Here is an 18,383-nt window from a genome sequence, read left to right on the forward strand (position 1 = left end):
CGTGATTCATTAATGTTATTTTCCGGTTAATACATAATCGTGACCCAGTAATACAGGTCTGCATTTGTGTATACGGTATCTAGACTTTGAGACTCTTCGAAACTAGCTATAGAATCGCATACCGAGACTCCTTTACCATCCTGTCATCTCAGACTGGGCTACTAGCCAGCGACTAAGGAACCCCTGGGCTGCCCGGATGCGCTGGCCAGTCTCATTTTCTTGCTTTCAGCTCTTGATAGAGACGTAAATTAGCCCCACTGTATACAGTCTACCAGGTGTCCTCACGAAAGGGGCAGGCAGATACCTCCCTTGGCTGACTTAGGGGTCGGGAAAGTTCTGTGGTCACATTGTTCCCATCACTGGGAGTAGGGTTTTTCTTCTAATGCTTAATATTGGTTTAGATTCAGGATTTAGTAAGTTCTTCTGTTCATTCTGTTTGGTCTTCTTTTAAAGAGATAAGAGTAGTAAAATGCAAGTAAGAACTTCTGGATACAAGCAAGTCTACAAATGGGTAAGCTTCCTTCCTAGGATTTTTGTGAGCACTAATACGGTAACTACATTTGGGCATTTTATTTTCCTAGGAGTATAAAATCCTGTGTAAATTTTAAAGTGTGGAACAAATAAGTAAATAAACAAAGTGCCCATACATGCTGATTGCTCCTGAATAGTTTTTGTCTCAGCAATGAATAGGAGATTCAGTTTAAATTATAGCCAAATAAAGGGTTAAAAATTAGATGCTGCAAAGTAAGTGCGTTTTCGGTGAACACACTGGTTTAATGCAGCCTCAGGGCAAAATGTGGTCACAAGCAATTATCTTCAAAACAGAAACAACCAAAAAATATTCCAGGGCTTCCCTGGTGGCGCAGTGGTTGGGAATCCGCCTGCCAATGCAGGAGACACGGGTTCGATCCCTGGTCTTGGAAGATCCTACGTGCTGAAGAACAACTAAGCCTGGGAGCCACAACTACTGAACCCACGTGTCACAACTACTGAGCCCGCGTGCCTAGAGCCCGTGCTCCGCGACGAGAAGCCTCCGCACCGCAACCAAGAGTAGCTCCCGCTCGCCGCAACTAGAGAAAGCCTGCGTGCAGCAACGAAGACCCGATGCAGCCAAAACTAACTAAATAAATTTTTATATAAATAAATATATATATATAAATATATATATATATATAAAAAGAATATTCCAGGGAGTATATTAGCTGATTAAAAAAATCTCATAAATGATCCATAAAATATTCCCCAGCAGCGTCCTGTACTGCCACGTGTCACAGACTTGGCTGTCCAGAATGACTTCATAGCGACTTGCAAACTCACCATCTCTGCTAAAAAAACAGCAGAGACGCCATCAGCAAAGTTAGGGACTGGTGATGATTAAACAGCTTGCGGACTTAACAGAAACCCACAGTGGCAAACATGTGCCTCTCCTTCTGTATTTGCGGGGTATTCTTGCCTGAAGTTTGAAGTGAGGTTTAAGAAGGATGCAGAGCTGAAAATACATTTTAGAGGAGAACGTGCACGCCTCCTGGAGTAGGTGGAGCACAGGGCGAGAAAACCCGAAAACCTCAGCACTCGCGCCGGGTGACAGCAAGGCCCACTTTGCACACCCTCAGAAGCTGACACGTCATCGGTGGCTCTTCGCTTGGCTGATCAGACCCGAGCGATTTCAGAAGAGCCCATGTTGAGTCTTCGCTAGTTATAAAGAAATTCTTGATGCCTCACCTACGTTCCTATTAGCGTGAAAGATTCTCATAGGTAATTTGAAAAAATGGCTTTACAATCTGGCTTCAACCTTTTTTAAAAAAATTTATTTATTTATGTTTGGCTGTGTTGGGTCTTCGTTTCTGTGCGAGGGCTTTCTCTAGTTGCGGCGAGCGGGGGCCACTCTTCATCGCGGTGCGCGGGCCTCTCGCTGCTGTGGCCTCTCTTGTTGCGGAGCACAGGCTCAGTAGCTGTGGCTCACGGGCCCAGTTGCTCCGCGGCATGTAGGATCCTCCCAGACCAGGGCTCGAACCCGTGTCCCCTGCATTGGCAGGCGGACTCTCAACCACTGCGCCACCAGGGAAGCCCCTTGGCTTCAACCTTTTTTGCCTCTACTGAGTTTTTCTCCAAAGCTCCCGGTGACTTCCTTGGTGCCGCTTCCCAGGGACCTCCTGGAAAGGAGTAGTTCCCCTTTCTCTTCTTGACCTCCAGCAGCCTTTCATACGGTGGACCCGCCTTCCGCTCCCAACGCTGCCCCGGCTCGTCCTCCGCGTCTCCTGGTTCCTTCTGTCTGGCTGCCCCAGGTCCCTCTGGATCAGCGCCTTCTCTCTTCCGCAGCTCCTCACGGTTCCTGAGCCGGAGATTCTGTGAGGACCACCGTCTCTCTTGCCTCCACGCTCTCCAGGGGACGCTTCTGGAAACCATCCACGTCTGCGCTGACGACCACCAAGGCTGTCCTGGTTCCAGGCATCTCTCCTGGGCTTCAGATCCAGGGCTCCACCTGCCTGCTGGGCGGCCCCTCCAGTGGCACTCGCAACAGTGCGCCGTCTCTACCCGTCCCCTTGCCCCAGCGCCCAGGCGCCTGTCTCACCCTCGATTCCTCCCCTCCATCCTCTCCAACCATTGAAGTCCAAACCCTGGCGTCATCCCTGCTTCCCTTCACCGTGACTGCGTGGTCCCGGCCCCCGCAGATCCAGGGCTTGTGACAACGAGTGTCCCTTCTTCCCAGCCCGCTCCCGCGCTCCAGTCAGAGTCACCGTCCTGAGGGCGGGAGCGCAGCGCCAGCCTGGAGGAGTGACTTCCGCACGTGCGCCCTCCAGCTCTCCGGCCCGGCGCCGGTTCCCCTCGGCCTGGCCTCTTCTCCCCCGTCCCCTCCCCGCCCCCTGGCTCTAGGTCACTGCAGCCGCCTAGACACACACGCGGGGCCCGCACGACGGCCCCTCCCGGCTCCAAGCAGGGGCCCCCTCCTCCTTACTGTTTGCCCCTGTGCCCAGCGCACGGGAGAAGTGATACATCTTGTTTCAGCGCAGGATCCGACCCCCTGGGAGGGTCTTTAAAGGGCGTCCTGAGGCCTGTGTGGATGGGGGCGGCAGAAGAGAGTCACGCCCACCTCTCAGGCCCACTGGACTTCGTGGGACGGCCCTGCGCGGCAGCGAGTCACCCACGGGGGCTGTGGGGACACTGCCTCGTGCTGGGTGAAGAAACAGCCCTTCCAGCCCCTAATGGCGGCGGTGCTCTGGGCGAGTGCTCAGTGCAGGGCCTGGTGAGGAGGAAACGGTAAGGGGAGACCTTGGGCGCTTCCTGGGGGAGGGGGTGGGTGCAGGCAGGCAGGCGCCCCCAGGTGCGAAAAAGGAGCGCTCCTTTCACGTGGGCCGCGACGGCAGGCGGAGCTCAGAGAGGAGGGGTCTGGCCTGAGCAGAGGGTGGGCAGGAGGGGGCCCAGAGCTCTGGGTTCCCATGCTGCCCCGCACTCGGCGCTCTGCACACGGTAACCCGTGAAATCCTCACCGCAGCAAAGGTCAGCACCATCCCCGTCTCCACCTCACGATGAGGAAACGCCACAGAGAGGCGATGTGAGTTGCCCCAGGTCGCACAGCAGCACGTTGGGTTTCTTGGACCACCTTCCTTAGCAGCCCTGGGGGGCAGGGGGGCAGGAAAAATTAGCCAGTGAGGCCTTGTCAAGCTTCAAGGAAGGATTGGGAGTCTGGGGTTAGCAGGTGCAAACTGTTACCTATAGAATGGATAAACAACAGGTCCTGCTGTAGAGCACAGGGAACTATATTCAGTATCCTGTGATAAACCACAGTGAAAAAGAATATATATATGTGTATAACTGAGTCACTGTGCTGTAAAACAGAAATTAACACAACATTGTAAATCAACTATACTTCAATTAAAAAAAAATGAACATTAGAAAATAAGATTCTTTGAGTTTTCACCCCAGACCTCATTATTCATCTGATTCCCTGGAAGCCTGGGTGTGCCCCTGGGGGATAAGAGGTCGCGTCCAGGGAGACACTGCAGGGGAGCGCGGAGATTGTAGCGCAGGGCTACCAGGAGATGTAAGGAACAGGATACACCCCACAGCTTCTGGGCCCGCTCTCCTCCACATACTGAGGAATCTCCACCGCCTGGTTTCGGTTCTCCTCACAAGGAGAACAGGTCGCACCGTACTCTGATTCATTTCTTGCCAACTGACAGAAAACACAGTTACGTTAAGGAGAGCCACTGTTGCTGAGGATCTCGTTACGAGTGGCCCTGACCCTAGATGTAGCGATTCTGTGAAAAAACACTGGTGAGAAGCAGGCGAGCTTCGCCCACAAGGTTCACACAGACCAAGCTGTTTCCCCAGCCGCCCAGCTCTGTACACGGCCCTCGTGTGCTGTCCTGCTGTGCACAGCTGAGAACTTATCCAGCCCTTGCTGAGCAGTGGGAAAACAAACACAAACATCTCTTTTGTATTTTAAAAAATGATTATTCCAAATCACGTATTTATACGTATTCCAAATCACGTATTCCAACTTACGTATTTATAAACGTAGAGTTGTATTGACTATGACCTTTAAAATTTATTATTTCAAATACATGAGCATATCTTAATTTTTGCGTGAAAATTTGCCCAAGACTCACACTTATGTAGTGTTTCCACAGTGCCAAGTGGAAGCTTGAAAGGCAAGCCAGTCAGCCTCTTCAGATATTCCCGGATGTCTGATACTGCGAAGGATTATCTGGGTAACTGATGGGCTTATTTTTAATCTGAAAATTTTGATATTGTGCCTGGGAAAATATTTTTCAAACAGTGATAGAAAAATTGGTGTCTTGCCATGTGTTATGGGCTGAATTGTGTCCCCCCCCCCCCCAGATTCATATGTTGAAGCCCCAGGACCTCAGAATGCTACTGGCTTTGGAGATGGGGCCTTCAAAGAGGAGAATAAGTTAAGGTGAGATGTTAGCACAGACCCTAACCCACTCTGACTGCTGTCTTTATAAGAAGGGAAATTTGGACATAGACACATACAGAGGAAGGACCACGTGAGGACACAGTGAGAAGGTGGCCGTCTGCAGGCCGAGGAGAGAGGCCTCCGGAGGAACCAGCCCCGTGAACACCTTGATCTTTGACTTTGACCCTCCAGAACTGTGAGAAAATAAACCTTTGGTGGTTAAGGTTAAACCAGTTGGTGGTGTTTTGTTATGGCAGCCCGAGCAAGTGAATACACCATAATACAGGGGACGCTGGAACAACACGGGTTTGAACTGCTTGGGTCCGTTTGTATGTGCATTTTTTTCAGTAAATATATTGGAAAAATTGTTGGAGATTTGTGACAATTTGAAAAGACAAACGAACTGTGTAGCTAGACATGCTGAAAAAATTAAGAAAAAGTTAGGTGTGTCATACATAAGATATATGTAGATACTAGTTGATCTTTACCTAAGCATGAGTGATATTTAATATAAAATTAATAAAGTGTTAGTTTTCTTACTGTTTTATGACTTTACTTTCAAAGAATTTCATTACTGTACAGCATGCCTCTCTCATAAAGGGAGAAACTGCATATCAGCCTATCATCACAGGGAAGTGTTTTTTAAAAAATCTAACACTGTTTCGATACTGTATTATGGATGTAACCGTGACACTGCATGCAGTAAAAATTGTAATAACAATTCATTCGTTAGTGTACAAGCTAAGCTACCATGAAGCAGTCACACTGCTGCTGCTTCATCATCAGTGCATGAACCGTTATACCTGTAAATAAATATGTACTCCTTATTCATGTTACCTTTTCGTTTTTGATGTCTAGTGTTAGGAACACATATAACATCTATAGTGTTTTGTATCGTATAAGACAATTTTGATGTGGGTACTGATAGATGATTCATCTTGTAAGCGTACTTCTGTATCAATAAACACAGTACAATACTGTAAATGTATTTTCTCTTCCTTGTGATTTTCTTAATAACATTTCCTTTTCTCTAGCTTAATTTTTAGTAAGAATACACTATATACTACATATAACATACAAAATATGTGTTAATTGACTGTTTATGTTATCGGGAAGCCTCTGGTCAACAGTAGGCTATTGGTAGTTACGTTTGGGGGAAGTCATAAGTTACATGCAGATCTTCTACTGCATGCAGGGTCGGGGCCCCTAACTCCTGCATTGGTCAAGGGTCGACTGTATAGTGGGAGTTGGGTGTGTAGAATGTTCAAGAGGTTATCAGTTTGCTTGTCAATCTGTTTACTTCCCTGCTAATTTCATCTTTCTATTTAGAAATTAATTTGTATGAGTGGATGAAAAGAAATTTAACATTGTTTGAATTAAATCATTGACAAGATAGATAGAACTCTTGTTAAAAATAAGTTCAATTTTCACCCCCAGAGATGGGTTTGAAAACACATTTTCAACAACTTCACGCACTCCAATTAAATAATATTTTGAAAAAAATCTGTGGTAATCCTGGAGGAACTATACAAAACTAAGTATTCTTCTGTCTTTTAAGGCATAGTTTGGAAATATCTAAGAATAGCTGTTGTTCACTACTGTAAAAAGTGATGTCATTCATTAAAAAAACAAGTCTCGGTGAATTTGGGTAATAGAATCCAGATGAATTCAGAGAATGACCTTAATCATCTTATTGCCCGAGAATATTTATTCTCAAAAATAACTAGAAAATGTCAGATGCTGAATAAATATTAATAACTGAAAATAAGAATTCCTACTTTGCTCTTGTGAATGTAATCATATTATTTTCCATGCTGTCATCTCATACATATTTTCTGTTACACATTTTAATTTTAATTTGCCTCTTAGGAGAAAACTATTATTATTGTCAGCGCTACTGGAAGACAAAAGGCATGTTCAGGTAGTCATATTAAATAAGCAAACAACCAAAAGAGAACAAGGAAAATGCCAAAAACAAAGTCGCCATTTTAGAGTTGAGTAATAGATGGTTCACACTTGCCATCAGTGACATACACAGAAAATCCTGTTTAAGGTGCGCTGTGGGTGGTGGGCATGTTCTGGCAAAAGCACTCTAGTCAATTGATGTTCAGTTTGTTATGTAATTAAACTCCTGAAAAGGACACTTTTGGATATGAGTTAGGGACTTATACCTGCAAATCCTTTTCAGAAGTGCTAACTGCGGTGGTTGGTCCTTTAATGTTTAGACATTAAGTTCTATCACGAGTCAAAGATGTCCAATTAAGTTATTAACTACTGAGTGCAGCTATTATGTTTTTACAGAATCCAACAATTTTAAATGAAACTTAGAAGTGATTAAAAAAAAAAAAACGCACCAAGCAGAATCAGGATACAGGGAAGAAAAACACCCCATCAAGAGTTATGAAGTAGCAAGCAGAAAGCTTCCAAAATCCACAAAAAGGAGAGACGTGTAAATAACAAAGTTCCTGTTAAAAATAAGAACCAAGAAAGAATTCTGAAGAGCAAGGGAATTCTGCAAGGGACTTTACAAAAATCAGTCAAGTTGCCAGAGGAAGGGATAATAGCAAAGTAAATCGCAAGCTGCTGCCCAAGTGCTGAGCTGGCAGAATAAACCTATTTCATTTTCTTTCTTGCAGCTCGGGATTCTTTGTGCAGGTTGTGAGGCAAAAGCAGAAAGCTTCAGAAGCTCTCGGGAAATGACACAACTTGGGTTAAGTATGACTTTTAGGAAACTTAATCTGGTCCCTTAGATAAGATTTTACTGTACTTGCTGCAAATTAGACCAGGGGTCTCTGCTGGCTGTAAGGAACGGATGGAAAGAATGTTGAGGTCACTTTGGGGCCAGCAATGCCCCCACAGAGCTTCCTGCCATGATGGAAATGTACTATGTCTTCTCTGCCCAACACAGAAGTCACTGGCTATGCGTGACCACCGAGCACTTTAAATGTGGCCGTGCCACTGATGAACTGAACTTTACATTTTATTCCGTTTTAATTAATTCAAATCTGAATCGCCTGGTGTGACCAGTGGCTACAGTGTTGGACGGCGCAGGACAGATCCTTTCCATCCCTTTAACTGAAGGCTGTAGACCTCATTTTACTATGTATCCTTGGGTTTTCTGGGATTAAATATTACCCAAGGCTTCTGGGACCCCCCCGGGGCAGGGCGATCATATCATCGTCCAAACTGGGAGACTCTGAGAAGGACATGGAGTGTCAGTAACAGTCATGATGAGACGAGAGGCCCGGGACACACGGGACGGGACGGGACGCTCCCCCATCCACAGGGTTGTTGCTCGCAGGTTCTAGAGGGACTAGGCTTGACTTCACTTCTGTTTAGGTGGCTGCTACAGATAATGTTTAAGTACCTTCTGGGCACACATTTTCATCATATCATGATTTTCTTTGCCCCCGTAAACATTTACCAAAGTCTTTATAACTCACCTCTACTCTCCCAGTGACCCCCGACCACAGAGTACAGCAATGTCTAACAGGACGCTCAGACCAGAAGTACATAACCCATTATACTGATGTCTGAGCTTAGACTGAGTATCTGGGTAGCTAAACTGGGTTGGATATTTTCACCTTTCCTCAGGCTTTCTGGTAAGAGGCAGGAAAAGCCAAAAAGAGCAGAGGCATTTCTTTGCAGTCACTCTGCATTCCCTGACAGATACACATTCTCCCAAAGGGATGACACAGGGCAGGCTGAACAGCAGCAGTTCATTTAGTCCGGATCCTGGATTGTTTGGGGGAGTGGATCCTGGAAATACGAGTTGCTTGGGACCCTCTCAGTTTTCTGCCATCAGCAGAGGAAGTGTATTACAGTCAGACTTTACAATTATATTTCAGCAACCCCCTGCAGAACACACAGGAAGTCAACCTGCTTTGAAATAGCAAAGACGGACTCTTCTTCGACACGAAATACAGAACATGGATTGAAGCACCAAGACGTACAAATAATTTAAACAATATAGTTGTATCTATACACAGAGGTCCTTAAAGCAACAAATTCACACAACAAGCCAATTCTCATGTAATCTGTCCGGTATGGCCTGGCTTTTCAAATCCCACCCACCTTTTATAACCCATCTCGTGTTGAACACAGTCAAGTTTTGTATTAAAAAAAATACTTCAAAATTTAATAGGCGTGTGGATGAACAGGAAAAGAGAAAGGAATTATTGCGGGAGATTTACCTGCAGGAAAGAGAATTTAGCAACATTGTGATTCAGATAATCAGGGGGAGGTTTCAGAATCATTTTGTCAGAGGTTTTCACCAACCTGATCGCCCGAATGACAGTTTTCAGTGGTGGGGTGAGGTCCTCCACGGACACGTCACACTGGCATCCTTTGTCATCATACACGTCGTCGGTGCCAAGCGCCGTGTCAGCTGCAAGAGAAAAGGGCCAGTTAGGTAGCAGCATAGCGGCAATTTAAAACTTGTTACCGAATTGGTCTTACGTAGGGATGGCGGGGAATTCACAGACTCGGCTTATAAATCAACACGTATAAGGTCGGCCAATTGTTTTTCCCAGTATTATTCTTTCTCCTTTTCCTACAACCTAACCGATTTCACGTGGTTTGACATGACTGCCTTTCTGAGCTGTTTTCCATGGGGAAATGGGGCTGCTGACACACTTTTTCCCGGTAGAGGTGATGGATTTGTGTCGATTCACTCATGCTCTTTTGCCCAGTTCTTTTGAAACTGACAGCCAGGGTTTAAATAACAGCTGTTTGGAGTTAGGAAAGCAGTTTTTGGATATTTAATGAACTGGCCTGTATATAGAGAGCTTGGAGCCCATGCCACTGACCCCAGTCGTCCCACACCCTGAACGAGTGTGCTAAGCGTTCGGATCCAAGTACACGGACTCCTTCTCGGTTACTGGACATGGGCAGCCCAGGAGAGAGCTTGCTGATGACAGCACTGCCAAGGCCGAGGGCAGATTCTCAGACTGCATAAGAAAATCAGTTTCCCGTAAACCGAGCAAAATAACTTACGGCTTAAATGCAAAGTTTGACAAAAAGGCAGGGTTACAATAAACACCAAATTACTAAGAATTTATAAAATTAATAAGGATTAAGCATATCATTGCAACTTGGTTTTCAGTAACAGAATATTGAAAGCAGGTTAAAATTCCTGTAACGAGGAAAAGGTTAAATAAGTACTGGTAGGTTTATTTAATGGAATATTGAGAATCTGTTAAAAATGATGACTAATGACTGGAAAACTGTCACAATATATTATTAAAGAAACAATCTATATCTGGCATTAAGAATGATTTTATTTTTTTCTGCTTGGTTATATTTTCTAAAATCTCTGCAATGAACATGTATGATCCTGGTAATAAAGTAACAAAAGTGTACTCAGGAGAAAAGAGTTACGTAGCCTCCAAATACTACTTGAACCTCTTTATTTATTATTTTGGCCGCACAGCTTGTGGGATCTCAGTTCCCTGCCGGAATCCTAACCAGTAGGCCACCTGGGAACTCCCCTATTTGAGCCTCTTTAAATGTTGACTTAACGAAGGGACTAAAACTACTGTCTCCTGCCCTGATTAGTGATCACCTACGACGTCATAAACGAAGGAGACTTTGCCACGGGCTGTCCTGGTTGGGTTACAGGTCCTGAAATGCTGTAGGAGGCCCGTGCACTGGAGCAGGACTCACATCCGGGATGCAGTTGGTGCATCGCTCAATTCAACGATTCACTGTGTGTTTACTCGGTTTATGGTGTGCTGGGAACAGGGGTGGTGTGGGGAAGAGATACAGATGGGTCTTCACAGCTCTCTGTCATGGTCGCTCTGGCCTTCTGACCCCAAGCTTCCTAAGTGGGTTCTCGAGAACCACCAACTCACAGTAACAATCATCACAGCAACCACTCGCTGAAATGAGTGCCAGGCGCTTAGACAAAGCTTCTGCACATACTAGTTTTCTTATTTACAGCAACTGTACAGGTTGGTGATGCTATGCCTGGTTTTTAGACGCTGATATTGAGGCTCCGAGAAGGTAAGCATAATAATTAAACAGCATAAAAGTCAGGGTCCTTTTATTGTTGTGAGGTTAGTGGAAAACTTTTTCCGCAGGTAGGTGCTGTCACGATAAGCACAGAAGTAAAGATAGTGAAACTATAATGTTCGCAAGTGGAGTGGGGAACGTCCCAAACGGCGACAAGACAGTTTTCTCCCTGCCCCCGTCCTGCACCCCAGTAAGACCTTCTGTCTCTCTGTCGCGGTTAGCATTAGGCTGGGCAGAGGATGGGAGACATTGTATCCAAAGCCATTTTATTAGGGACTTTCATTATACCACTTATAACTTGATTATTCAAGGCATAAATCAAGCTCTCAGTCTTTAAAAAAAGCTTTTTCTTTTTGTAAGTTTGGTCAGGGCAAACTAATAGGAAATACATCTTTGCTGCCATGTGTTGAAGCAAGGGCTGAGTTAGAGAATTTTCCCCCTTATTCCAAAGCCACAAAGATGGGGTAAATGCCATCTTTCTGTTTTGTATGTATCTTGAGATGTCCATATTCTTTCCAGTGAGGTTAATGACAATTAAATGTTCTTCTCATGATTCCTAGAGGCTTAAAACCCGCGTGACCTCTGAGGCACCTGGGCGGGGCTGAGCTTCCAGCCAAGGCTGGCTCTGTGCTCTCTGCTCTCCGATCACACTGCTGGCCCTCTGCCCTGGCATTTGCAGAATGTGGGTCATGGGAACAGGAGCTCACGTGAGCACCAATCTGCGAAAACCCAGTCCTGAAGGGCTGCGTGCCAGTGGCGTGCAGTGCTCCCCAAGCCGTGCTCCGCGTGGGCGAGCCTCTGTGTCTGGTGGGCCTGCCCTGTGCGCGCCCCGTCTGTGCTGGGAAGAAAGGAAGCTGAAAATACAGCCCTCTGTCTCCCCCAAGCCTCTCTGTCTCCTAGTAATTAGCTGTGTTCAAGATTTGCTTTCAAATACTTTGTTCCCCCAGGTTTTGGAAACTCTATTCCATAGTTTTTGCAAAGAACCACCTGGACCTTACATGATAGAGAGGAGGTAAAGAGAAGATTTCTGGAAACTTCTGCTATGTCCAAAGACCGTCTTCCTGTTCCCACTATAAATTTTGCCATCAAGATGCAGGTGTTTTCGAGAAAAAGGACAGCTAGTTTCTGGTTGTTTCTCTTTGTCACCTGCTCTTACAGATTAGATTTCTTGACGAAATGATTACAATGGTTTTCAACCTTGGCTTCATGTTAGAACCACACCTCAGTACTCAGGATGGGCTGGAACCCAGGCCTCAGAGTGTTTATAAAAGCTCCCCAGAGGTGTCCATGTGCAGCCAGGAAGGAACACTGACTGGAAGTGGAAAACAGTGCCCCTGGTTTCCCCCAGTTGGAGCCGAGGCATGTGTGTGTGTGACCAGTCTGCCGTCGGACTTGGGCTCGTCCCCATGTTTCCCCTCGCATCACCAGTGTATTTTGCACAGTTTGAGACAATATAGGTGCTTCCCAAGACAAAAGGAAATAATCACATCATAAAAAACAGAAAAAGAAATCCCTTACAAGCTGGTGACCTGGGAACAGGTCTCATCATCTTACTGTTCAGCCTGGAGGCCTCGGCTTTCTGAATTCCAGCCACTGTTTTCCACCCCTCAGCCACCTGAGACCCGCTCTGCAGGCCGTGACCCTGTTCTCTTTCAACGGAGTCACTACTGTTCTTACACACACGAGACTCACATGTTCAGAGACAAAAATAAAATCAGACTGTCAAAACCTAGCAGAAAACATTTGTTTGTCTGTGGAGGAAACGGTAATGGCCTGATGTTTGGTCACTAAGAGGAATTATAAAGGAGACAGCTGACCGCCTTGGTCATGAAGACAGAAAATGTTACCACCTGAAATGACCAAATTATAATGCAAAGAAAAGTCCTGATTAGGAAAAAACTGAAAGGTATAAAAAAGCTTAATATTTATAATGTATAAGAAGCTTATTTGAATGGATCACAATCCAAAATATTAATGTATTATACAAATAAGTCAGTCAGGAAAGACCACCAGTAGCAGAAAATGATAGAAAACTTTTCAACCTAACTAGAAATTAAAAAAAAAATTAAAATTATTTGAAAGTATGGACTTATACTTATTTAGTAGCAAAAGAATAATAACTAATACTAACAAAATTGAGGTGACTCTGGTATACTTTGACATTGACAATGTAAATCAGAACAAAGTTTTATGGCAAGAAAAAGTTTAAAAAAATTTAAAATCAACAATCTTATAATTTTATACCAGAAAAGTTACCTTTGGAAAATAATTTCAAAAAGAAAATAAAGATAGCTTAATATAATAATTTTTATTGCATCATTGCTTATTGTAGAGAGATAGTTATATAAATTTCAATGTCCCAAAGTAGGAAACTGTAAATTATAGTATTTGACCATGCTGATGTACTACACAGCTACAGAAATGATAATTATGAAGAGTACACGGTAGTATGAAAGTATTTTTAAGTGTTCAGTAAAATTAAAATATGAAACCAAATACTCACGTTGATTAGAACTATATACCATGATATATAAAAAGAAAAGCAGCTAGAAGTAGAAAACCAGCTAGAAGTGAATATATAAAAATGAAATTAGCTGTATCAGGGCATGAGACTATAGATGATTTACATTACTTTTATTGGGTTGGCCAAAAAGTTCGTTCAGGTTTTTCCGTAAGATGTTCCTTAAGGAATTTAAAGATTTTTTTTCCATCACAAAAAAATATGTGTTTTGAAATAGAGTATTTGAAAAATAGGAAAACAATTAGAACGAAGAAAATAAAATCTTCCCAAGTTGCACAACTTAAAGAACTACTGTAATATGTTTCTTAGAGTAAAAATGTGAAAGCTACAAGTTCGCAATACATTTTAGGCATTTAAATGGACCACGTGATGATTCTATTCCACTGTGCTATAAGGAACACACATTAAAAAGTCCACTATCAATGGTGGTGATAACTAATTTATTACAACCTGTTATGAAGTATAATTGATTTTCCAATTCTGCTGCTGCTTGTCTTTCAATTACCTTTTCCCCACTATCATTTCCGATACCTTAAATATCATCTTAAATTTACAGTCTCCACTTCAGCCACGTGCTAGTTCGAAGGCATCTCCTTCAGTCCAGCTGAGTTTAGAATAACTGCCTGGGTCCTGATGCAGCAGCATGATATTATCTTGCTACGGCCTTGTTTGGGGACTGTCCTTCTGTTCTGTGCTGGGTGCTGCTGTGTCCTCAAGACACTAATAAGAAACCCAGAAAAATACTCCAGATAATATATTTTTTGTTCTAGACTTTTGCCTTTTCAAATAGCTTTTATTTTAACTCTGTTTTTCTCTCATTATGACAGTAATGCATGCTTCTCCTAGAAATTCTGAAAATTCGAATTTTAAATTAAATCATGGAGAAGCAGTAAAGGTTTTTGTACTTCTAACACTCGGGCAAATCCTATTAAATTTCGGCCTCTTCCCTTCCAGTATCTTTCTCTGCATCAACTGATGTTTAACGTCAAAGTCAATTTCTCAACACCGATTAGAAGTTGTACATCTCTGGTTGCCACGGGGTGGGGGGGACTTTGCTTTGATAGCTCAAAAGCCCTTATTCAGCCTCATCTTATTATATGGCTGTTTCATCTCATGCTCCAGCTACACCGGACGACGAACAGTTCCTCAAGGTGCTGTCTAAGCATTATTACCTTTGGCTACTCTCCCAAGGGCTACACTCTACACATCCCCTTTCCATTTTTTTTTTTCCTTTCTTTTTGGCTGGCGATCCGCGGGTGCTGAATTTGCAGCAGACAGATGATTATATGCATAGAGCACCACAAAAGCAAGAGCACCCCAAACTGAGAAGAACATCGGAATCTTTACAACAAATCACCTCCATTTCAGCATGCGTATAACTCTTGCGCCGTGTTGAAAACCAGAATTTTATTTTGCGGTTTAGCAATTCCTGTTGATTTTGAGTTATCCAAAGCCAAGAGCATGAGGGCAGTAGGACAGAGTTCAGAGCCTCAGATCCAGCTTTCCAGACACAAGCCGTTTGAGTCTGTGGCCTCCGGAAAATGCAGCCTCACCCCTCAAGACTGACTCAGCCCTGTCCTCCTGTTCTGCATACGTATCTCTTATATTTGTTGTTTACAACCCCTTTCCTTGGCAGACGGTGAGCTGTGAGGGCAGGGACCACATCCTTCATCCACGCATCCATCTCCCCTGTATCTCCTCATGCATGGACCTACCACCCCCAGAGCCCTGACGGTGCACGTTTGCTTCGTGAGTGAAGCATTTCCCCTTGACTTCAATAAAGTCTGGATGTAGGATTTTAGGACTGGATGTAGGACCTTCGTTCATTCAGTCCTTGTGTGAGAGATGGCTTACAAAGATGAGCTGTAATTTAAAATATTACACTGCCAGACTGGAAATATTGTGCTCATTTTACACAAATGAAGGAGCTGCAGCTCGGAGTGAAAAATGACGTAAGTGGGGCTTTTAAAATGGGGCCAGAGCAGCCATCCCGGAGGAACTGCCTTGCATCCTGTTTTCTGACCCTGTGAACTGGGCCAAACTGCCAACATCCCAAGAAGTCAGCAAGAATGAGAAGACCGTGTTGAAGGGACTGATGAAAATGAACCTTTACCTGGTGATCACTTTGCCGGACTCATCAGTGAAGTGCAAATCCAATAGCTTTACTTATCAGCACCAATGGACTCTTCTTAAGAGCAACCTGTCTCATCTTCCTCTTACTTGTTTCATTAAAAATCCTGATTCCCTCTCCTGTAATAGTGACACTATTTGTGTTTCTACCCCAATACATGTACCCCAAATTGCAATTCTTTGATCCCAAATAAATGCTTTTGCCCCTTGAATTGGTTTCCTGTTTTTTTTTTTTAGGTCGATATCACTGAGCTTAGATGACCTGCCCAAGATACAGGGTTATTAGGGTACAGCAGTCTTTTGAACACTGAGATCGCGCCTCCCTGTACACAAATCTCCCCGTGTTTTGCAGAGTAAAAGCTTGAGTCTTCAGAAGGCCTGCAGGGCCCCGTGTGCCGCCCCTTCTCCCACCTTCCCATCAGGGTTCCCCTCTCTCTGTTCCCTCCAGGCCCCCCGGCTGCTCTGCGTGCCGTGCACCTCTCTCCCTAGGGCTCCCTCTGGGGATGCTCCCTTCCAGATGGCCTGTGGGCTCCATAGCTGCTGAGGCCTCAGCTCAGTGTCTGTTTTCCAAGAGAACCACCAGGACTCCCTTACCCAAGGCCAAGAGTGTCATCTTGTTCTCTGATGTATCTCAAGCGCCTGGAACAGAGTGCCTGGAACAGGGTGAGCAAACTAGTATTTACTCAGGGAACCAGTCAGGGTGAGTGATACCCGTCCACTCCATCTCTCTGATCGATCACAAAGTTTAATGCACTAGTTAACCTCTGGATTTGGCCTTATCGTTTTCTCTTTTACCGTTTTTTTGTTTTGTTGTTGTTTGTATGTTTTGGTGATCTTTCATGACTAGATATATACTTTGAGATCTTACTGTGGAAAAAAGATCCAATTTTTCCTCAAAGTGTTTAATTTTTATAGGATTTAAAAATAGGATTTCCCCCCAGTGGTCCATGAAAATATTTAAGAGGCAAAATAAGTTTAAAGTAAAAGCATGAATAACTTCTACAGTAGAACTCAGGAAATACTTGTTGAATAAATATGGTACACTGCACTTTTACTTTTAGGTTGACATGCAACGTGTAGGTCGACTTTAAATTCTTGAGTCTATAAGTTTACAATTAGTAAATAATAGAAGAATTTTAACATCAGTACAAGAGCAGGGGTGCTCTCTACCCACATCCTCCTATAAATATAATAAAGAAGCCCATCCTGACTTACTTTCCTCTTCAAGAACAATGTATACTAATGGAAATGTAAATATATTACAGTGAGATACAGTGTAACTTCATAAATCACTTTTGGATACTCACTCCCCTGTGCGTTTCCAAATGCGACCTTTAATCCAGTGCTTTACAGTGTCAGCACAGCAGGGACAAAGGGTGAGATTTCAGTCATGTGACCATTGTTCACTCAGTTCTGAATCTTAGAAGGTTTGGAGGAAACAGCTTAAAAGTGAGTTCTCATTAAGAATCAGGAAATCATCTCACTGAATTCTGATAAAAATAAAATATAATGCTATAAGGAAATTTTTGATCCATCTGTGAACATTTTCTCATGAATTTTTTTTCTAGGCTGTAGAATTAAATGCTATAGTACTAGGGAAAAAATTCTGAAAAATAAATATTTGTTTTTATTGAAAAAAAGTCCCAGCATTCATATCTGTGGCCTCTACCGGTTTCAAAATAAAACATCCTTTTGAGTTTTTAAAGCAATATTCTAGTTAAAGAGCTACTTTTAATATTTTGAATGGGTTATTGCATTTTCCTGTGTATTTTTACCAAAGTAGATGCAAATGTTAGCACAATTGAAGATTACAGATTGATAGAGACTGCATAACTCATTTGAAGATTACAGATTGATAGAGACTGCATAACTCATTTGAAGATTACAGATTGATAGAGACTGCATAACTCAGCTGTGCTTGCTGTTTATTTTTTGGTGTTGTGACATTCTCTATGTGGAGCAGAAAATTTGGGACCCAAAATACAGTCGTGGTACCCATAACAGAAATGAAGAGGTACAATCAAATACACTATCAGGGGAAGTGCAGCTGACCTTTTTTTTTTTTTTTCCAAAAAAGAGTTAGATCTAGATTATCCTGTGACTACCACATTCTGAAAAAGTGGCTCTATATACCATGAAAACTCCCTCAGCTCCTTAGAAGACTTTCACAGTAAAGAGAAAATACAACTGGCCTTTGACTGGACTTGACAGCTTTGCTGTTGGCATGGCCTAGCATCAGTTTCCAAATCTGCTTGACTTTTAGACACAATAAGAAATACACTTGCTACTGCGATCTAGCGTGCACACACACACACACACACACACACACGATAGAAGCTGCCCTGTAGGTTAAGACGGTAGAATGAACATACACATCTAATCTTGATACCTCTGAAAAGCTCACTAAAACTATAGTCATGATACGTTTTAAAAAGACTTAAACGCATAATAGGATAGAACAGGAGGGGAGGCATAATCTTGAAAGTAGGAAAGCAGCTGGGCAAGTGAGGTAGCCGACTGGCTGGCACCAGAGAGAAAACCCGAAGCCAAGGCTGGGAAAAGCTGAGAAACAACAAAATTCACACTTCAGACAAGTCAGGGCAGCACTCGGTCCCTGCGGGGTGACTCACTGGAGGGAGGTTGTGTGCACCCTGCCTGCAGCCTTGGGCAGGACTCCGCTCCTTTTCCAGCAGGGTTCTGGCTGGGGGGCTTCGGACGAGGGGTCCTCAGGCATGGGTTCCAAGTGACCATATACAGCTTGAATGCTGAGAACCCACTAGCGCCCAGTCACCATCTCAA

At 43.8% G+C, this 18,383-nt stretch overlaps 1 protein-coding gene across 1 annotated transcript in view; it reads right to left on the minus strand.

Annotated features, from left to right (window-relative positions):
* Nucleotides 1–18,383, minus strand: part of KCNQ5 (potassium voltage-gated channel subfamily Q member 5) — a 575,985-nt gene that overhangs the window by 12,372 nt on the left and 545,230 nt on the right. The window contains exon 12 of the mRNA XM_065888664.1: nucleotides 9,200–9,308. Within this exon, the coding sequence (XP_065744736.1) occupies nucleotides 9,200–9,308 (109 nt within the window). The remainder of the gene's footprint in view (nucleotides 1–9,199; nucleotides 9,309–18,383) is intronic.

Source organism: Phocoena phocoena, chromosome 12 (genome assembly GCF_963924675.1).
Source record: "Phocoena phocoena chromosome 12, mPhoPho1.1, whole genome shotgun sequence".
In the NCBI taxonomy this organism is placed as follows: domain Eukaryota; kingdom Metazoa; phylum Chordata; class Mammalia; order Artiodactyla; family Phocoenidae; genus Phocoena; species Phocoena phocoena.